General features: G+C 39.1%; 1 protein-coding gene across 1 annotated transcript in view; it reads left to right on the plus strand.

Moving 5' to 3' along the window:
* CNGB3 (cyclic nucleotide gated channel beta 3) overlaps nt 1-23,132 on the plus strand; it is a 128,807-nt gene that overhangs the window by 100,415 nt on the left and 5,260 nt on the right. Inside the window, exons 13-14 of the mRNA XM_012809635.1 lie at nt 3,360-3,443; nt 9,900-10,018. Coding sequence (XP_012665089.1) covers nt 3,360-3,443; nt 9,900-10,018 — 203 coding nt within the window. The remainder of the gene's footprint in view (nt 1-3,359; nt 3,444-9,899; nt 10,019-23,132) is intronic.

The following is a 23,132-nucleotide window of genomic DNA, read 5'->3' on the forward strand; positions in this document are numbered from 1 at the left end:
TTGGTATCCACCGGGGATTGGTTCCATGATCTCCTGAGGATACTAAAATCCATGGGAGTTCAAGTCTCTTATTGAAAGTTCTATAGTGTTCGCATGGAACCTACACAAATCCTCTTGTGTATTTTAAATTTATTATTTATAATAACTAATACATTTATAAATGTATAAATAGTTGTTTACTACAATTTGTATTATTTTTAGTGTGGCACTGTTATTTTTTATTGGTTTTTTTTTTTCTGAATATTTTCAGCCACAGTTGGTTGAATCTGCAGATGCAAAATCCATGGATACAGGGGGCCATCTATGCAACCATAGTTATGATTTACTCTAGTTTGGTCCTGGGGGTCCTTCTATGGAGAGTGGCCATGAACACTAGCCATGCCCCAACCAGGCTCCAGAGAAGATGGCTGTGGCTGTTTACAGAGTGCTTTTCGTGGAGTACTTCTCTATCCTTGGGTTGCCTAATGCCCAACCCAAGATGAAATGTTCCCTTCACAGGAAATTTGTCTGTACCCTTTGGCTTTTGTTTGACTTGTGTCCAGTCCATCCCTCCAAGATAACCACTCTAGAAGAGCCCTGACCTAAAAAACAGTTAGACTCAAGTCAGGGGGTCAGGTAAGACACAGGGGGAGCAGCCCAACAGAACATGTGAAAACACAGAAGAGTGTTTAACTTACCCTGAGAGAATAGGTCAGCAGTTTTCACAGCTCCAACAGGAAAGGGAGAACAATTATGTTTAACCAGCGAGTAGGGGGTGGTGTGGGGAAAGAGAGAAAAGTGGGGAGCTTTATTGGGATTCAGAGTGCTACCCAGCGAGCTTTCCCATGGGGAATTCTAACTGGTGGGTTTACAGCAAGCAGCCTTGAGTTCTACGGAGTGGTCACCGTGGTCATCTGTGCAATGTGGGATAGGGGAGTCAGCAGAGTGAGTCCAGTATGTAGCTGTCCCACAGACAGGTGACCACCAGGACACAGTTGCATAAGACAGATTCAACGACACTGAGAAACTGGGAATAGCCTGAGAAAGGGAAGCTATGACAAGAGTGACTAAGCCTTCCTTCTAATAGGAGAAAGTTAAACCTACATTCAAAATGGGTACTGAGGCAACATAAAATCATAAAAATTTATGACACACATCTGCGTGTGTATGTATAGAATCAAAATTACTACCACAGGAAAACATTTAAAATCATTAATAATTCCTATGACTACAACTTAATATAGTTGGTGATTTTCTGCAAAGTGCATTCCAGTAGGAATTGTTCAAGGAATGAGAATTTTATTTTTGACTTAAAAATTAATTAAGATTGTAAAACTTAATGTCAAAAAACTGAATTGTGCATAAGAAAGTAAATTTAAGTGGGGTTTTTTTGAGGTCTTATATTTCTAATAATTTATGATGCACATCTTCTCCGTAGATATGAGTGATCGAGAGTCCCTCTGTCGCAGTAGTATTCCAGACATGTGCGTGCTCAAGAACTTCCAAGCATATTTCAAATGGATTTTCTTTAAAACATCAAAGATACAAACTTTTCTCAGTGGAGAAGATCCAAAGATTTATGCAACGTTTGCTTTTGTTTTGTGCTAAGTGGGTTTTAAATGATCTGAATACCAATTTCTGAAGTGAAATTACTGTGAAATGATGACAGCATTTAATGAAATTCAGTGCATGAGCCATTTAGTCAGGAAACTTCTACTGAAACAAAATAACTGTGCCTTTTAGAAAAGAATGTCTATTTGTGGTTGGCTTTAGCAAATACGATAACGTAAAAGACATGGTAGGATTAAAATAAATATAAGACATGGTAGGATTAAAATAAATATAAAGGAAAATTACCTACCTTGTAGAAAGCAAATATATAACAAAGAAAGAGCTAAATTTCTCTCTGCCTAAAAGGGCCTTGGTGCGTCTTCGCAAATAGGAATTATACTCATTCTCAAGCAATTCAAATTTTGTAACTCACAGGATCATTTCCCTGGTGCTTCCCTCTCTCATCCCAATCCCAAACAAAAGTAACTTCGCTCTTCTTACAAGTTTTATGGATATTGGGGGACGTTTTATGACATGATTATCTTCTACCATCAATTACAGCTTTTCCCTTTACTCACATCATCCCGGCTAGACTTACTTTGGTTCATCTTTAATTCTTCCAAGGGCATCATACAAAGCCTTCCTCAAAGCAGCTTCCCATCGGTTTTTGTTGGACTGTATTACGAAGATATTCCTTCTGGCCTTGGCATTTTTTTTTTCTTCTGAAGAACCAGAAGCTATACTTTCTCAAATGAATTTTTAAAATTCTAACACGAAATTCGTCTCAATGCTTCTCACCCAATGGCTACTTGATGATACTTCAATCATAAATTATTAACTTTCCTTATCAGTCAAGCAACCCTGAGGTCTAAATTTCATATGGATGTAGGTCAAGTGTCTGCTCCTGAAACCTTTACAGAAAAGTAGTGATTGCTATAGGAATGCTTATCCAGTCCACAAATTGGGGGCAGACCCTTTGCTTCTGCTCTTCCTCTCTCTGCTACTGACGTTAGGATGAGTTCTCTGCAAAATTGTAACTTCCCTAAGGAGTGGACAGGACCAACCCCAAAAGGAAAGCTCCTCTATGTTAACAGCGCTGACAGGAAAAATAGAAATATGTGGTGAATACAAAAGATTCAAAACCACCATGTAAAGTGCGATTTTTGCAGTATCTATCGATTTTTCTTTTGCCCATAATATAGATAAATTATAATTATTTACACAAAAATACAAACTGAGACATATATTTGAAGAAATAAAATTTAAATCTTACACTATTAGACTGGGTGTGGATACTCATTCACTCAGCAGAGACTGCTTTTGTATCTACTGTGTACATTTTCCCTGCCTTTAAGAAGAGGAAAGTTGAATTAGTAAAGAAAGACATACAAGTTTACAAAGTTAAATGGTATCTAGCAATGTTATAAAAGGTGCTGTAAGAAAGAAAAATATTTAGCCCAGATTTTAATCTCTGTCTGTTCCTAATGTACTAATAATCAATAATTATCATAGTCATTAATGGCTATTAGTAAGTGCCAGGTTGTTTTACTCGGAAGTACCCATTTTGAGGGGTAAGAAACTAAGAACACAAGAGGTAACACAGCAACATATAGTGGGGACAGAATTCACACCCAAATCAAGGCCTAAGCTCTGGCTATTATACTGTAGAGTTATTTTTTCAATTTGGGGGTCAAAACAAATTTATACTCATTAGCAATTAATATTTTAATGCTAATGCAGACAATATCTATTGCTGTTTCTTTATGTTGCATTTTAGTTTCACTAGCTCTTTCAACTGTGTCTATAAGATTATTTTTCTCTTTGTATAGGGATGTGACACACAGATGATTTATGACATGTTGCTAAGATTGAAATCCACTCTCTATTTACCTGGTGACTTTGTCTGCAAAAAGGTGAGTGCATGGTATTTCTCAAATGCACAACTAATAAATGCACTTGAGGATTTCAGGTCAAGTGAATGGTTTAAACAAGATTTGTCCAGGGTGAATTGCGTAGTACAGACATAATTGTGGTTGCAGCTCTGTAAAGCAATAATGTGCTCTCGGAGTTCAGAATGGAACAAGACAATATGGATTTCATTACTTACGTTATAGAAGTGTGGGTAGTCTGGAAAGCTGCTTTGTGTAAATGTAAATTATCAATTGTCACACCTCATTAATTCCAAGTATTTAAAGTGGAGGAAAAAGTTACACAAGTGATAGGTGATTCTGCCCTTTTTATGTCTTTGACAAAATATCAGTTACTTCCATTTTGCTCAGCCAAGTAGTAAATAATTGATGCCACATTTTTTAAATGTTATTGTACTTTGTATGATTATAAAAGTAATACATGTTCATTGTTTTTAAAATGGAAAACACATAAAAACACAACGATATAAATTCTACCACCCAGAAATAACCACTGTTAACATATTTTGGCCTCTTTTTCTACAAATGGATGGACTGAGTGTGTTTTGTAAAATTGGCATCATACTAAAAATATGTGTTGGAACTTATTTTGCCATGTAACAACATATCATATGAACATTTTCTATGTTATTAAGTAATTTTATATAGCCTGTTTTTCTAAAGCAGCATGATATCTCAGTCTATGAATGTATTGTAACTAATTCTCAAATGTTTGCTGTCACAAATAACTCTAAAATGAGCATCCTCTTGGGCAATATTTTTGCACATCTCTGTTCACTTAAGGGGGGGAAGGAGTAATGACCCTGGGTTTTATATCTTGAGAGACTAAATCAGTGGTGAAGTCATTATTAAAAATTAAAAATAGAGGAAAATGAGCAGCTTAAAGAAATGGGACATGATCAAGATCTCAGTGAGTTCTCGAATGAATGAGGATGAGAAGCATTTTTATCATTCCAAAATAACAAGTTAAGTGGCATGACCAAAGTCAGCACCAGCTGCTGTCAGATGTAAAGTAGGGGCACTTACCCCTCCCGGTACTGGCAACATTTCCTAGAGTAGGTGATGTCCGAGCTGTGTCTTCCAAAAATGAATTGAAGTGAACCAAGGGAAAGAGGAAACCGGTGTTCTAGATGGAGGAAAGAAAGAACGCGACTGAGGCAAAGAGAGAGGAACCACATCTGCAGAGGGAGTACAGAGAACGGCAATAAGGCAAATGTTAGGACCACGTTAGTGTGATTTATTTAATACATTCAATAAATGTTTTTCAATACTGTGGACTAGGAACTGTGCTGAGGACTGGCCAAAAAGTGGTTCTCGTCCCCCGGGGGTTTACCATTTGGTGCATGGTATTCAATTCACGGAGTGCGTCAGAATCTCCTGCGCTGGAAGTCCAGGCGCCACCTGCAGTGATTCAGTTAGTCTGGATGGAGCCCACATATCAGTATTTTTTTTAAGCTACCATATGATTCTAACACGTTGCCAAAATTGAGAACAACTGGCCTGGTGGAGGAGACAAGCAATAAACAAGTGCTATTACATAACGGCATAACTCCAAAATGTGTTAAGGGATGTAAAAGGAAAATAGAAGCGGCCTGAAGAGTACGCAGCGGCAAAGGCACTTAGTTTAGATTCAGGACTGGGGAGGTGATTGGGTTGTCAGGCATGACCTTAGTAAAACCTAAAGAGAAATAGTTCTTTAGTTTAAAAAAAAAAGAAAGCGGACAGACAGCATTTTTTATGAAGACTTAGAGCCAGGAGCCAGGAGCCAGGAGGCAAGACAGAACTTGGCATATCCAAGGAACAGAAGCAAGTCCCAGTGGCCAAACACAGAGCCAGATGCAGTAGGAGGTACGTCAAGGCGTCAGGGGGCGATGCCACGGGCACAAGTCCGTCCACTGAGAGGGAATGGAACTGGAAGTAAATGGGTAGGAACCGAAACATAATAGACATTGACTTCAGGAGTTCAAGAATCCCAAGCTCAAGGATGAGAAGGTGACTGTGGCTGTAACTTTAAAAAACGCCTTTATGGAAGAGATCGGTAAAGAAGCCTCAGACAGGGGCAACTGAGAAGGAGCTGTCAGAGAGGGCAGAGGAGGCAAGATTGTGAAAATTTGTAATCCCAGGGTGGTGCCTGTGGCTCAAAGGAGTAGGGTGCCAGGTACCATATTTGGAGGTGGTAGGTTCAAACCCAGCCCCGGCCAAAAAAAAAGAAAATGTACAATCCCATGCAAATGAGTCCAAGTTAAAAGTAAACAGACTGGTGATACAAAATCATTTTTATTAAAACAAGAAATAGTGCAAGCCACAGTGCACGTTAAAGACCCCTTTGGAGCAGTAGTGCATTGGAATGACATGAACTTAACGCACCAAAATGGCCTTTCCCATTTGTGCCAATAGCAGCAGGACTGAACAGGGAGCTCACCCTTATGAAGTTTAGCAGCAGGCCCAAAGCAGTGCGAGTTTGCTCACCAAAGAGTGAAATGCAGAGTATGTGCGCCTTCTCCTTTCCAATATCTTCTTCATGTCCCTTTCCCCACTCAATAACAAAACCAGAGCTGTGAAGACAAATGAGTCGAGGAAAGCACAGGTAGGGGCAAGCGCAGAAATGAGGGGCACCACAGGACAAGTCACATTTCCTTGTCTTTTTTTAAAAGAGGATTTACATGATAGAAGATATTGTCCATTGTCAGACAAAAAAAAAAGGCTATTTCTTGACCAGACTTTCAATAGCTGAACTCAGCTTGGTTTTTGCTTATTATTTTCACAGAATCTTTTTTAAAAGGGGAAGAAAAACAATTATGTTCAATCTGAGGTTACCTAAATATTAATACTTGAAAAATGACGAGATTTGGGACTGAGTCCATTGACATGCCTAATCCTCGGAATGGCTCCTAACTGGTGCGGAGAAGCTTGGACTGCTTGAAAGGGTATTTAGGTATTTTCTCAGAATGCTCCATGGCAGTAATCACCTAGGACTCTAATTAAAGCCCACATTCTGAGACCTCACTCCCAGAGATTCTGATCCATATTTCTGCAGTTAGAATTTTCAGTGGACCAAGAATTTGCACCTCTACACCTGCTTTTAGTGACACTGACACTGCTGACCCAGAAGCCACACTGAATAGCACTGCTGTTTTCCCATGGGGTGCACCTGAGTGTCATGATGCCCCCACTAGCCTTGGAAATGGCCTCCTGCGCAGGAACCCTGAAATTGTGAAGTGCCCTCTCTCTAAGGGTTACCTCCCTCTGCATGAAGCACTTGCTTTTCTACAATTTCTCCAAATTAGTCCAGACACCGAGCACAAGAGCTTGGTTCAGTCTTATTTTACACATGCTGTCAGCCCTTACTCTCTGAGGAATGTCTACTTCATTTGAATGCTAATTAAACTGGGAGGAAAGGCTTAAATTAGCCTAGAAATATGCAAGAAATAGTGGAAGTTTGGGTTCGTTGATTATGCCAGATCTCCTTGGAAAATTATTGAAATGATCGTTAAAAAATAATTAAAAGTGCTGAGCTATATTTAAGTACCCATTACGAACTTCTACCTCCAGTCAGCTGTAATAACTGCCTTTGAACAATCATTCCAGTTCCTTGAGAATTACTTCATGCAAAGAATAAGAAATATAACCCTATCCTAATCATTGCTTCCTCAACACTTTGCCTTATTTTTTAAATCATTCATAGTTACTTTATTGGATTTTAAAAGATCAGTCTTCTTACTGGAGTCATTGTTAGATGTGGTCCATCTACAAGTGTTGTCCAGAGGCGGGCAACATAGATGCTGTCTGTTCTAATGCTATCACCTGCCGGCCTTGGAAGTTTGCTCAATTTTTAAGCCTCTACTACCAATTTTTATTTTTATTTTTATTTTTTTTGAGACAGAGTCTATGCCACCCTTGGTAGAGTGCCATAGCGTCACAGCTCACAGCAACTTCTAATTCTTGGGCTTAAGCAATTCTCTTGCCTCAGCCTCCCAAGTAGCTGTAACTACAGGCACCTGCCACAACATCCAGCTATTTTTTTTTTTTTTTTTTTGTAGATGTCATGGTTGTTTGGCAGGGCAGGGTCAGGTTCAAACTTGCCAGCCCCCGGTGTACATGACTGGCGCCCTAGCTGCTGAGATACAAATACCAAGCCAAATACCAATTTTTAAAAAAAGAGTAATGACACCTTTTTTTATTTGACTTCACTGGAATTTTTGCAAGAGTTAAATGTGCTAATATCTGTGGAAAACTTCTTTGCAGTTATAAAATAGCATAACAAATACAGGAATTAAAATGAAGAGCTATGTCAATAGATACAGTAGAACCTCTGGAAGTTGACCAGCCAAGGGGCTATAACAACCTGGTCAATATAGGGAGGTGGTCAAGATAAGGAGCTAGGCCTACTATGCTGACGTGTACATGAGGTACATGTCCGGTCTCTAAAAATTAGGTCAACTTAAGGAGATGGTCAATGTAAGGAGATGTCCAACTATGGAAGTTCTACTGTATATTAGATATTTTAAAGTACTATGCGAAGAGAAATACTTATAATCAGATTCATTGATACTGCAATTTCTACATCAAACGTTTTGAATATAAATACATGCTTAGTACTTTGCACAATGCAAAACTTTAAGGTACTTCTGGTGTTGCTGAGTGAGGAGATGTGGGTTTTAGGCTTCCTTTTGCTCCTAAATACTGAGTTATGGAAATTTGGCTGGTCAGCTAAGCCGATCTGGGCCTCTGTTTATCTTTCTGCAAAATGAAAGCAAGAATACTTCGTCCACCTTCCTCGTAAGGGTATTGAGAAGATAAAACAAGAATTTCAATTTCCTGGCTGTTAACTAAGGGCTACAGTCTGATTAACTTTAAATTCAACCTGACAGTTATACCACAACAATAATCGATGTTCAGGAAAATAAACCTAGGTACATGTATTAAAAGACATTAAAACTTCCCTGAGAACAGTTAAATTACACTTCTCTTATTCATAAATGAATATCTACTATATGTCAAGCCTTGTGCTCAGCACTGGAGTAAAAGAGACATCGTTTCAGCCATTTCTGAGCATAAACTGGAATCGATATTGTTTAATCTTGAGTTGATTTTAGTGTATTGTAGTGTTTGAAAGTATGGTTGGTGAGAATATTTGATTCATCCTAATAACTTAGTCCTTTCCTAAGCCAAGAGAGTAAATTTACCATATGCATGCTATTTTTTATAGCTGAGCATGATTAAGACACTACTCATTCAGACAAGCAGATCTCACTATTTAGTTTGCCTAATATTATACACACTGGCCTATTTGGAGTTTATCCACCTTTCTTGACCTAAACACCATTTAGATCTTTTGTAAGACATATTTATTCTTTATTGGAAATTGGAGTGAGAAAACGTGTTCCAGGTGCCTCACAATCACCTACTAGTTTGGTGATTTGCTTGTAAGGACTCGCACAATTCAACATAAAGCTATGTTTATGGCTGAAAGAATACATGAACAATAGTGTTGCAACGGCAAGAAAATGAGACATGGAAGACTACAGAAATCAGTGCAGGATTTCTAGGTCCTATTTCTGTGAGAGTCACATAGATACATTATTTTCTGCCACGTCTACCATAGACACATGAGCAAAATATCTCCACACTAGGAAGCCCGCCTGAGTCTTGGGTCTTCCATGGGGCTGGTCATGCAGCTCACTGAATCAAACCACGTGTGATCCAGACTTCAAACTAGGTGCTCGGTACACATCATAAATCTTTGTGTTTATATTAAATCATACCAACAGACCGACATGTCCTGCTGCATGGCCTCAGGACATACCAGTATCACATACAGAAAAACAACAGTAACCAGTCGCTATGTGAACACTCCAGGAATTTAATTCTCAGGGATTGAACAAGGGTCATTGCCCTGGCTCTAAGAGTTCCCAAAGTTAAGGAAAAACTGAGTAAAACAACCTGCTGCATTACCACGTCCTCTCAATATGGAATGAAAATAATGGCTTAAAATTTTCCTGTACCCCAATTTCCAAAAAGTCGGACCTCAATGCCATAGGTGAAGGGATAGAATTGACCTTTGGATGACCAGCCTGGGCTCTTTGGATAGGCCAAGCACCGTCCTCAATAGTAGCATTCTTGACCCTGCTTACCATTAGTTACTTCCTCTACCCATGTCCTTCCTGGAGCAATGTGCTAATTGAAATGCCCCCAGGGGTCCAGGGTGGCCCACAGTGCTCACGTGCTGAGAAATATCACCTTCCTAATCATTTCCTTTCATGTCACATCTCTAACCAATGTCTGCAGCTACCTCAAGTTTTGAGATAATTACTTGTACATTAATATTCCTTGCCTCCTTCACTTACATTTATTCCTCTAGAAGAGTTTATTTTTCTAAATATGGAGTATAATTGTCAAGGTTACAGTGACCACCGTTTCCTCTTTATATTTGTCACACAGGGAGAAATTGGCAAAGAAATGTATATCATCAAACAAGGACAAGTCCAAGTCCTGGGAGGCCCTGACGGTGCTCAAGTGCTGGTCACTCTGAAAGCAGGGGCTGTGTTTGGAGAAATCAGGTATCTGAAAGACATCTCATAAATATTGAAGACCCTCCCTTGTGGTAAAAGAAAAATCTTAGGTCATGAAGTAAGTTCCACTCAAATTTATCAAGGGTTCAATGGTGCAAGAAGTATTGGTAAAGTAGGGATTTTCACATTTCTATTCATTCCTACCTTTCCCTCTCCCCAAAATACCTGAAGAAAGGGACTAGGTCATTCAGCTCTCTAGTCCAGGACCCAGGTCAGTACCTAGAATGAGGTAAGTGCTCAGTAGACACTTACTTCAATGGATGTGCAAATGAATGATAAGAGAAAAGGATGGGAGAGTTGGTGATTGTCAGACTGTTGGAAGACTTAGTGCTTTGCTAACAAGGTCTTGAGTAAGCTAATCCTGTGATCATAGTTGCTGAATCCAACTCCCTGAGTCTAAACCTCAATTTCACCACTTACTAGCTTTGTTCCTTTCTCACTTGACTCCTCTGTTCCTTACTTCTCTCACCTTAATAATTAGGATAATAATAGTACATATCTTAGTGCTCTGGCAAATGACTTGATTCATTAAAAGTGCTTAGAACAGTATCCTTCATCTATTAAGAGCTCAATAAACATTAACTATTGTTACCATTATTTCTTATTGGCCAGGAGAAGTTTATCCTAGAACAAGTACATCCCTAAGAGAAAGAAAAAAAAATAGGCAAGAAATTTAAGCATTCCGTGGGTTAAACACATCCATATGCATTATTGCATTTAAATTTACTTGTTATTCAACCAGACAATACTCATGTGTGCCTAGTATATGCTACCTTGTCAGATAGTGCTCTAAACTCTGGGGATGCCTTGTAAAAACTGTACACAAGATAGCACCCCCTTACATAACTTACAGTCTGGTTGGGAGAAACTGACCATCCTAGTTAAACAAGTATTAATAACTAAACAAGATAAATTCACATTGTGGTACCAGCTATGAAGGCAACCAATTGTTAGAAAGTGACAGGGATACTATTTCTACTCAATGATCAGGGACAACCTTTTTGGACAGACAATAGGTGACCTGAGACTTGAAAGAGTGAATGGAGCAGCCATTCAGAAATGAGGGAAGAGGCTATCGGGTGAAAGAACAGCACAGGCAGAGGCCGAGAGGTACAGCTAGCTTGTGTGGTCAAGGGGAAGGGAGGAGCACAATGTGAATAAGGGCACTGTCAGGAAACGAGGCCAAAGAGGTGAGCAAGGGCCGGATTGCCCATGGTCTTCTAGGTTGTGGTAAGGGACTGTGTTTTATTCTAAATATGAATGGGTGCCAGTAGAGGGCTTGAGGCAGAAGGATACACAATCTGAATTAGGATTTTAACAGACCACTCCAACAGCTATGTGGAAAAGATTTCAGCAGAGGAGTAAGAATGGAATAAAGGAAACCAGCTAGAAGTCTGTAGCACCAGTTCAAGTCTTGAACTAGGATGCCGGCTCTTCAGGTGGATAGAAGCATACACGGCCCGGCAACTATTAATATATTCATTTCACAAGTGAGAAAATTGTATTCCAGGTGCCAAGTACTGTGTCCTGCCCAGGTTAACATAGCTAATAAGTGATAGGAATAACATTCAAACCTCAGTCTTCATGGATTGAGGTCCTGTGATCTCTCTGCCACATTCCAGAAGAAAGGTGCCCACCGAACCTCTGATTGCATAATTGCTAAAAAGTTATACATTCCAGAGATAAGGATAATTTCGATGACTTCACACTAGCATAATTAGAGTTTCTGTAGAATGTGGAAGCATGTAATTTCTCTGTTCATGATGTGGCATCTCTTTTTTTATTTTTTCTCGTTGCTTTACAAGTGATTGCTGTTAAGGTGATCCTGTTAGGGGTCCTGCTCTGGGATAGTGATGGAAACACTCCTCAGGAAACCCAAGACCTTAGTTCTATGCCTATTTCCTATCACCTCCTTACTGGGAGTCTTTGCAAAAGTGATTTAATATTTTGTGACTTAATAATCACTGCAATCTTCAAGGTCATAAAACATGCAACAGTCTAATCTGAAACATTGCAGAAATTAATTAGCTGACCTCATCCAAGGGTTGAGTACTCCCTGAAGAATAAAGCTTTACAAACACAAGTATGTTAATTGCTGATATTATCATCACAGGAGGAAATAGCCTAGGGAGAGAGTCTGGGTGCTGTTGAGTTGCGACTGAAAGTAATCCTCAATTCTTGGCAGCAGCTTCTCCAATAAATCTCCTGTTATCCATTTGGTTTCTAAGGCCAAATTGAAACCAGTAGACCAGACAAGTTCTAAACTTGCTCAATAGTCTGGTTGATTCAAGCAAAGGGGAGTTTTTTGCCTTGATTCTCTTCTTGGCTGTGGTTGAGGAGAAACAGGAAGCATCTGCCTCTTCCCCGATACCACGGGCTTCCCAGGGCCACAGCTGTCACACAACCCTGGGCTCTCGTCATTTATTCCAGAGACAGAGGCACCCCTGCCCAACATCCAGATACTGGAAAGATCTGGTAATAGTGTTTACTACTCAAAAATACTGTGACCTTTGTTAAAATGAGCTAAATTCAGCACTGCCATGTAGCTTTTTAAAGAAGATTCTTTTCCTTTAGGAAAAAATAGGAAAGAAAAAAATTGAGGGCTTTCAAGGACATTATATATTAATTCAAAAGAGCAAAGCCCTGACTGAAATATAGTCTTACAGCCTGTCATGGAGAAAACCCAGACCACATTTCCAATTAACATCGGAAGGGTGCAGACACCCCATTTTTAAAAGAGAGACCCAGGGTCTGCCAAGGGACAGCCTCGTGGTGGTTCTGAGGACACCGTTTCCCTCACATGCACATTTAGTGCCAAGTTTTACTCACAGAATGTATTTAACCACTTCCTAGCTGCCTTCTGCATCTGCTAAAAATGTCTTTTTTTCTTGAAACACATCTGAATTTTTACTCTTGTATTGCCATTCTGATTTCAATAGGATTCCTATTGGATTCATCTCCCTTTGGAATATCCTCCTCCTGGAAAATTTCTACTCGTCTTTTGAATGTCAACTTTTTCAATCCATCTCTAACCCTCAACACAACTAGTTGCTCTCTGTTCGATGCCCCCTGGTCTTTCTTTTATTTCTTTATTAGAGTAATAACAACTGATTTATAATTCTTTTGTTCCAACATGTCTCTCCTACAGACTGAGCTATAAAAATACAAGAACTAGAATTTATCTATCTTTATATATCATCAACCGCCTCATCAAAACTATACAATAGGCTCAGCGCCTATAGCTCAACCGGCTAAGGCGCCAGCCGCGTACACCTAGGGTGGCGGGTTCGAATCCCCAGCTCGGACCCGCCAAACAGCAATGACGGCTGCAACCAAAAAATAGCCAGGCGTTGTGGCGGGCGCCTGTGGTCCCAGCTACTTGGGAGGCGGAGGCAGGAGACTCGCTTGAGCCCAGGAGTTGGAGGTTGCTGTGAGCTGTAATGCCATGGCACTCTGCCCAGGGGGACAGCTCGAGGCTCTGTCTCAAAAAAAAAAAAAAAAAAAAAAAAACTATACAATAAGTGGCAATTCTTTTTAATTCAAAAACAATTTGCAGCAGCTATCAGCAATTTCTAATGAATTAAATAGTTATTATAATTTGAGAGAAACAAAAGAAAAGTATATCTGGGACCGCTTACAACATCATGTGAAGTGTGTTCCTGCTTTGCCAGGCACTGTGCTGGCCCTGAGGGCGCAGAGGCGCACAAGAAATAATCGCTTCCCTACAGGGTCTTAGAAACAAGTGAGACAAAAATCAGAAGACTTCAGTATCACATGATGAATGATGGGTTGCATGTACAGGATATTGGGCAGCACCAAGCCTCCACTAGGACCAACGTAGCCTTTGGACTCGGCAATCACTTGAGGTTATTTGGGAACTGAAGGCAGAAGCTCCAGTGCTTCTCAAATGTTTGGAAATATAAAGTGTTCACACAGGTGAGTCCTGGTAGCCCCTACTATGGGGTCTATAAAGGATTATCCACATGATAGCTCTAGTGAGTTGACCATCCCCCCATAAAGTATGTCCACATCCTAACCATAGAAACCTGCAAATTTGACCTTATTTGGAAAAAGAGGTCTTTGTGGATGTAATTAAGGATCTCAACACGAGATCATCCAGGATTATCTGAATGGGCCCCCAAGCTGATCTCAAGTGTCCTTATGAAAAAGAGGAAAAGAGAAGACGGCCATGCGAAGGAAGACTGAGGCTTGCAGTAAGGCAGCCACAGCCACGGAATGCCTGCTGCCACCAGAAGCCACAAGAGGCAAGGGAGGATTTTTCACTAGAGTCTTTATTAGAGGAAGCACAGCCCTGCTAATACCTTGATTTTGGACTTTTAGGCTCCAGAACTATGACAGAATACATTTCTGTGGTTGTATGTTGTTTGTTCTATGATAATTTGTTACAGCAAGAACAATACAACATTAGAGAACTAATACAATAACAAACTCTTTAAATGGTTAACTTTTGAGATTTTACTGCAGATAAAAACAGCATGTTTGACACCTGCCTCCATGTCCCCCTCCATGGCCAGTCTACCTGCAAGACCCGTCGATCTCACCCTCTAAGTATGTCTCAAATCATTTGGCAGGTAACCTCGCCAGCCACCACCTTGGTCCAGCGACCTCCATGTTCACCGTACAGTGGGAGCTGCTGCAAGGTGCCCACTCCAGTAAGCACACCCTCCTCAGCCCAGCCTCCGCTCTGCAGCCGAGGGGTCGTTCAGAAAAACAGACCTGATTGTGTAACTGCCTGCCTGCTTAAAAACATTCAATACTTTCAAGCGGATCTTATTCCTAAGAATAAAGTTCTCTTCCTGATCTACAAGATGGTGCAGAGTCTAGCCCCCGCCCACCTCTCTACTTCAGGTTGCCCCCAAATCCCCTCGCTGCTGTAATCCAAACCTCCTGCTCGCTCTCAGTTCCTTGAATGTGCCACACTTCTTCCAGCCACAGGGATTTTGTTACACACGCTGTTTTACCTCTGCCTGGATGCTTTTCTTTTACCCAGACGCTTTTTGCTTTTCCCTGGATGCTGGATGCTCTTCCCTTTACCTAGACCTCAGCTTCTTTTCAAGACTTCTTGCATTCCCCACAGTAGGGACCTCCCAGGTCTCCTCTCTCTATGCTTTTTCCCAACCATACTCTTTTCTTTCAGAGAGCTTATCGTTGTAACTACGATAACTGTTTTTCTTCCTTCCTAAATTGCAAGCACCAGAATTACCGCGTGTGGCTGTGCCAGCTGTGCTCTGCCTCAGGACGTCCCGCGGGGCTGGCAGGGCTGAGCCCTGAGCCCTGGCTCTGGGGCTTCCTTCTTGCACAGGCACCTTTTACTTTACTAAAGACGGCACTCCCAGCCAAGCACAGGATTGCCTGTGCTCCAGGAGACCGCATTTCTCTAGTTTACACAAAGACACTCTATGTAAGCTCCCAGGAATCCTGGTGGACACCACTTGTGGTTTATTCTACACTCAGCCCTTAAGGCAGTGGTTGGCCCATATGAGTGCCTAATAAATAGTTATTGAATAAATAAGTGAATGTAATTATCTTGCTATCTTTGCGAATGTGAAATAACGCATTAATTTTGGTCATGAATATGCATATTCAGTTTGTGCCCCTTTTGTCAGTTTTCATTATTAAGAATAGCACTGTTATATTTATCCTCGTAAAATTACTTCGTTTTTCTTTTAAGTTATTTCTTTGAAGCTTATTCCCAAAACTGGAATAAGTAGGTCAAAAGGTAGAAGCATTTCTATAACTCTTATAATATATGGGCAGAAAAAAATTAAACCAATTTACAATACACACAGCATTTTCTGGCTATTTTTCCTCAGTGTTGCTGATATTACTTTATTATTCTCATTGGCTTTGCATTTTAATAGGTTGTTTTAATTTGCATTTCTCTAAATAGTGCCTGGAAAATAATAGATCCTCAATAAATATTTGCCAAAGGAATTAATTTCCTATGAGCCTATTCATTTTCATAAATGTGATCATTTACCCTCTGCATTTCCTTCTTTATTCATCATCCTTTTTCATCATAAATAACAAGTTATTGAATGTAATTTAGGCATTGAGATATTCTTTTATGTTTTAGAGAGCTTGGTTTTCATTCAAAACATTTCAGTTCTGTCTTTTCCAAAGGTCTATTGGTCAAATCACCCATTCTGAGGATTTCTTTTTGATATGTATATCATTGTGAAAAGGCCAAATATTTTAAAGAATAATTTTAAATCTCTTCTTTCCCTTCAAACCATTTTTGCCTATTCTCCTGCACACTCGGGTTTTTTTTATTATTATGATTAAATCATAGCTGTGTACATTAATGCAATCATGGGGTACAATGTTCTGGTTTTAATACAATTTGAAATATTTTCATCAAACTGGTTAACATAGCCTTCATGGCATTTTCTTAGTTATTATGTTAAGACATGTATATTCTACACTTAGTAAATTTAACATATACTCTTGTAAGATGCATCATAGGTGTGGTCCCACTCCCCCCTCCCCTCCCCTCCCTCTCCCCTTTCCCCTTCTTGGGCTATAATTGGGTTATAGCTTTCATATGAAAGCTATAAATTGGTTTCATAGTAGGGCTGAGTACATTGGATACTTTTTCATCCATTCTTGAGATATTTTGCTAAGAAGAATATGTTCCAACTCCATTCATGTAAACATGAAGGAGACAAAGTCTCCATCTTTCTTTAAGGCTGCAAAATATTCCATGGCGTACATATACCAAAATTTATTGATCCATTCATGGATCGATGGGCACTTGGGCTTCTTCCATGACTTAGCAATTATGAATTGGGCTACAATAAACATTCTGGTACAAATATCTTTGTTATAATGTGATTTTTGGTCTTCTGGATATATACCTAGTAGAGGAATTGTAGGATAGAATGGCAGGTCTATTTTTAGATCCCTAAGTGACCTCCAAACATCTTTCCAAATGGAACATATTAGTTTGCATTCCCGCCAGCAGTGCAGAAGTGTTCCTTTTTCTTAACATCCACACCAACATCTCTGGTTTTGGGATTTTTGTGATGGCACACTCATTTTTTTTAAAAACAGGTACCAGAGGATACTTTTAGGGCCTTCGATAATTTTTATTCCTTATTCTTACTCTACATCGGAATAATTCTATTATTCCTTCTTTTATTTATTTTTTCTTTTCCTAAAAGGCAGAAATAGTAGATATGTGAGAAGATTAGAAGTATGAGCAGAGATGTGAAGACTTCACTCTAAAAGAGAAAACTCTTCATTTCCATTCCATTTCCCCCCATCTTGAACCTGTGAACATAACCCATGTGAAGAATATGTATTTATATTTACCTTACAGCCTCTTGAATATAGTTAGTCTCTTTCTGCAGCACCTTTTTGATTAGGACAAAAAGCATGTATTTCATCTAAGTCTTTCAATATTTCTCTGAACAAATATATGATCAATATCATTGTTTAAACATTTATTCAAATATTCTCAGGACTTCTCCTAAAGCAACTTTATCCCGTGCTAACTGAAGGCTCTTTACCACTACAGGGAACAGCAGAGAGGAAGCAAGACTCTGAGAGTCAGACCTTGACATGGTTTATCACACCAGCCTGGTTGGCTTTCTCCCTGATTTTTTCTAATGTCCACTGGCAAATCTGAATCATTAAAACAATAGCAATGATTTCACCAATGATTTCACCAATAGCAATGATTTCAACAATAGTATCACAACAGTTAGAGTATAAGGAAAAAGCACTTTGAATTGAAATGAGCTCTCATTTTGGATTTTCATTTTCCGTGATGAAATGCTGAAGTATTTGTTCTTGGATAATTCATTTAATTGATTCTCAGTTTCCATATCTGTAAGCATAGATAACAAACCTATCTCACTAAATTGATGTGGTCATTTAGTAAGGACATTTAGGGAATTTTTTTTTTTTAAAGAAAACACTTTTAGTACTCTAAACTTTGTAGAAACATATGACGTCGTTAGCTGGTTTTGACTCCAAAGAAATACTTAAGCTAATATATTAATTTGTTTGATACAGTATTTTCCAGTCAAAGTATCATCATTGAATGTTCTCCTGGCACTTGAAGGGAGATAAATGGGGCATAAAGATTCCATATTATTCTTTTTCTCCCTCTCCTTTCCTAGAATTCTTACTCAGATTTTTTAATGTCCATCCTTTTCTCTAAGGCCAATTCTACTCTGAAATGACAACCTTTGGGAGGCAAAGGGAGTTAAGATGTTTTATATCTGTGATATCGTAACTCTCTAACTTCATTAAAAATCCACGTGTGCAGGAATTCCTCAAAATATCTTACAAAAAAAAATCTAGGCTAACACATGTTTGCCATTTAATGGTTTTATGAATATTAAAGCATCTGTAAAGAGTAAGAAGCCCAGGCAGGGGTGACCCTGGAATTTGCTCAACTTCAAAATTTTTTGTGAGAATTTATTTGAGTTGTAAAACTGTCAAGGAACAAAGTGTTTTCCAATAACATTGACAAAAAAAAGAATAACTCAGAAAAAATGTACACAGGTGATCCAACCTTATGTTCCCCAAATACAACCCAACTGGAAATTTGCTTAATGAGAACAAATATTTGAAGTTTTAATCTCTTACTCAGCATTAGAAGCAATGCTCTTTCCACTGACAGTATTTAGAGTTAGTTGTATTTCTATTCTAGGAACTCATTCTACATGAGAAAATGTGTTTAGAATGGAACCTTCTTTCTGTTAGGAAATATTCTCATTTCTTACAATTATCAAAGCATTAAGCATTCTAAATTGTGTTTATCTGCTTAAGAAGGCTGCCTGCATAAGTTTGCATCTCAGTGTCACAACTTATAAGCTATGTGAGTATGGGAAAGTTACTCAGCTGAGACTAATTCTTCATCAGTCGAAATGGAATAACAATCACATATAACTATTTCATAAGATTGAAAAGTATTGTTTGTATTTATGCATAAAAAAAGAACTTAGGAAACTAGCTCAGAGTAAGCACTCAATACTATCTACTAATGTTACTATTTCTAATAGTATTTTTAATATTTCCCAGTCCTTCTGTTTGCACATTTACCCCAGTCTTAGATTACAAACTGCTTGAGGAAAAATGTTAATCATCTTTGTAACTCCAGAATCTGGCTTTATATCCGAGCCAGTGTATCTGAGCCAATGTATTATGAAATACACTATTTTTACACACCCCTAATTTATCTCTAATTTATTTTTTCCTTTTCTTTTTAATTTATGCAGTGAATTCCTTATCTTCCCCTTAATGACTGACCTTCAAAACACAATCATCTGTACAATCTCAAACTCATCAAAAAAACTACTTATTAAAGCCCAGTTGAGAAAGGCAATGTTTCAGAAGGATTATTTGTCTAACTATTCTGAAAGGTACTACGGATCACGTCAGAGCAACAAAGAGAGAGTCGGATATCTGGAAAGCATTGTACTGACCTACCTCCCTCCATCCAGAGGGACTTACTCTTATTGAACTATACTTAACTTGAAAGTGACTCACGGCCCTTATTAGGGACTTTGTTACAAATGATCTTAGAAAACTTATTGTTGTGTCTATTGTGAGAATATGACGTTTCCCAACACTTCACAGAGTAGCCTCTTTACTAAGCCCTGCAGAAAATTTATCTGTTGGTCTTAAAACCAAGCACTGACCCATTTGTATGATATAAAAGTCTTAAAGCTGAATTTGAAGCCCTCCTCTGACCAAGTTAGCACTTTTTATGAATCTCACATTAACTCTCAATTTTTTTTTATTTTTTGTTTTGTTTTGTTTTGTTTGTTTCTTTGGACACAGAGTCCCACTCTGTTGCCCTGAGGGGACTGCCATGGCATCATAGCTCACAGCAACTTCAAACTCTTGAATTAAAGGGATCCTCATACCTTAGTCTCCAAAGTAGCTGGGACCATAGGCACTTTCCATGATGCCTGGCTAGTTTTTCTATTTTTAGTACAGAAGGGGTCCTGCTTTTGCTCAGGTGGATTTGGAACTCCTGAGCTCAAGCAATCCACCTACCTCAGTTTCCCAAAGTTCTAGGATCACAGGCGTGAGCCGCCACGCCCAGCTCATGTCTCCATTCTTGTTTTTCTTTTGCTGCTACATTCAACTCATCCTCTTTGGTACTCTTCTTTTCCATATGAGTGCTTTCTAAATACTGTAGCTCTGCTCAAAGGGCTGTGCAGGCTGTGCAGGGCACATGCGGGGGCTCCGATCACATGGTTTTATGAATATTAAAGCATCTGTAAAGAGTAAGAAGCCCAGGCACATTGTAGTCTGTGTTTGCAACACACAGTCTGTGATGCCACATGTGGCAGGCCTGGACAAAGCTCAGAATGCACGATTGACTAGGGACTGACTGTCTCAAAATTCCATCTCTGTCTTTGAAAATATATATATGCACACACTCCTGTATATACATACTACATATGTTACTTACGTAGGTATGTGACTATGCCTGTGTGTTTATGTATACATAAAATCTCCATGTTGCTATTTGTTCCTGACATTTGCCAAATTTTGCACATATAGGTTCTCCACCTGGTCTCTGAATGATACCACCTCTCTGTGACATTCTCACAGCTGCTTTGTTCACTCACTCGACTTTGGCGCACTAGGACCAAGCAAGCAGCTTACTATTCAGTTACATGCCACAAATCGGGCTTTAAAACTGCTCAGCTATAAATTTTACCTAATAGTACCTTCTTCATAATTGAATATCGGGAGCCCACAGATAGCCTCAGATGTCTAAGGTAGATACTACATATGACCTTGTTTTCTACAGAAGAGATTAGTCCTGTGCTCAGAGATATACTTAATAAATGGTAAAATTATCTGGTTCCACAAATCTGTGTTCTTTTTATAAAACCATACTATGCTTTAATAATTCCCCTCTTTCCCTGATTCACTTCACTATGCTGAATACATGGTAGAGAGTTCATAAACTCCTGCATTACTGGAGTGGAAATCAAAAAGGTCCTTGAGTATGTGTCTAAGGTCACAGCAAATAGAAGTGGGTCTACATTAGAACCAATTCCTTTGTTTCCTGGGCCCTTGCTGCTTCACTCTCTTTTTCCCTGGGGATGCTTAATATTAACCTCGTCTATTCATTTTTCTTGCAGAGGCTCTTTCAGAAACTCTATGCAGAGCTGGGAATATTTAGGAATCTTACTAAGCCCTTTAGTGAGTGAAACTTTCCATTGGTGGAATGCTGGAGAAGCACTTTGTGGACAAGAGGAAAAAAGGATGCTATTTTAAACGTTGCTGAGAGAGTTTGGGCAAAATCCATCTGGCAGACAGACTATTTCTTCCGTTCAAAAACTCATCAAGCACTCCAAACGTGTAACCTGTAGGCAAGTTTAATTAAAACTTGAGAAATCTCAAAATAACCTGACATTTAAATATGTTATTTCCGTTCTGTTCTCATAGTCTGACATACATTCACAGACACCGCAGGTTCAAATTAACCTCCCCACTGCCAGCCAACCCAGCCTAACACACCGTTTACCCTGTGTCCATGACTACAGGAATGTGAATGAAATTAACACACACAACCACTGTCCTTCAAATGTTCACATCCTTTTCATAAAAAGATACATAGGAAGGAAGATAAGTGGGGTAGATGAGAGAATGAAGAGGTGATAGAGACAGGTAGACAGGTAGACAGAATGATACGTAGAGAGATGATGAGGTAAAATTCATTTCTCTTGTCTTCTCTGACCTTGAACTCCTGGCCTAAAGAAATCCTCCTGCTTTGGCCTTCCAAAGTACTAAGATTACAGGTGGGAGCCACCAGGACTGGCCATTCTCTTTTTTCCTCGAGGAAAGGTGAAGCTTGTTTTAAGACACAACCTTAGGAAAAAACTGAAATATGAAATTATCAAGCAAAATAATTAGACATTAACATGGTCAACATTTAAGGATTCCAAATAAGTATTTTCTATCTTAGGAGCAGAATTCCATTGTTATAGGACCTAGAGAGTGCTTGGGTGCCCTTAATGTTACGTACAAATCAGTGGCCAAGTTTGATGCAATAGGGTGGCCTTAAGTTCAAACAATTCTTCTTCCTTTTCTAGCTTTAATTGAGCCGTTTACATGATTCTGTTTTCTCATCTTGCTCAGCATAGCAAATATGCTTATTTTTTAACATTTAATGATTGCTCTAGAGTCTTCACTATGCATTTTAAGCCGATCTGAACCAACCTTCATATAATGCTGTGCCACATGTAGTACAGGTACCTAGGAATAGTTCTAATTCTTCCCTCCGGGCTCATACAACGTTGCTGTCAATCATTCCACTAGCCCGTAGTCTATTATCCAAGAACTGTTACTTTAGATCAATTAAGAATTTAAAAATTTTAAACATTTTACCTTATCTTCATTTACTTCTTTTTTAAATGTTCTTCCTTTCTTTCTATAAACCTGAGTTTTGGGTCTACATGATTTTCCTACTCCTTATAGAACTTTTGACATTTTTTGTGGGACAGATATGCTGGCAAAGGATTGCCTCGATTTGTTTTTCTGAGAAAGTCTCGGTTTCTCTTTTACTTCTGAAGGAGCATTTCCCTGAATATAGAGTACCTGGTTGGTAGTTTTTCTGGCAATACTTTAAATATTTTATTCCACCCTCTTGCTTGCATCGTTTCTAAAGAGAAATCTGCTACAATTCTCATCCTTGTTTCTCTATAGCTTGGGGTTTGTTCCCCTCTCCGCTTTAGATTCTTTCGAGATTTTGTCTTTGGTTTCCTGCAGGTTGCTGATCATATGCCCGAGTCAGGATTTGGGGGCATTTATTCTGCTGGTTGCTCTCTACCTTTCCTGGATCGGTGGTTTGGTGTCTGACATTAACCATGGAACGTCCTCAGCCGTTCTTACTCCAAGCACATCTTCTGTTCTCTTTCTCCTTCTGGTAGTCCACTCATATGTGTGTTACAACACTCAACACAGTTGAGTTCACAGTTTTTCTATGTTCGATTTTGTCTATTCCTCTGCATTTCGGTCTAGAAATTTTTCATTGCCTTAACTCAGGCTCCATGATTCTCTCTTCAGCCATAGTCAGCTACTGATGAGGCCCATGAAGCTCCTC

The sequence above is a fragment of the Otolemur garnettii genome, unplaced genomic scaffold (assembly GCF_000181295.1).
Source record: "Otolemur garnettii isolate 467f Iridium unplaced genomic scaffold, OtoGar3 scaffold00004, whole genome shotgun sequence".
In the NCBI taxonomy this organism is placed as follows: Eukaryota; Metazoa; Chordata; class Mammalia; order Primates; family Galagidae; genus Otolemur; species Otolemur garnettii.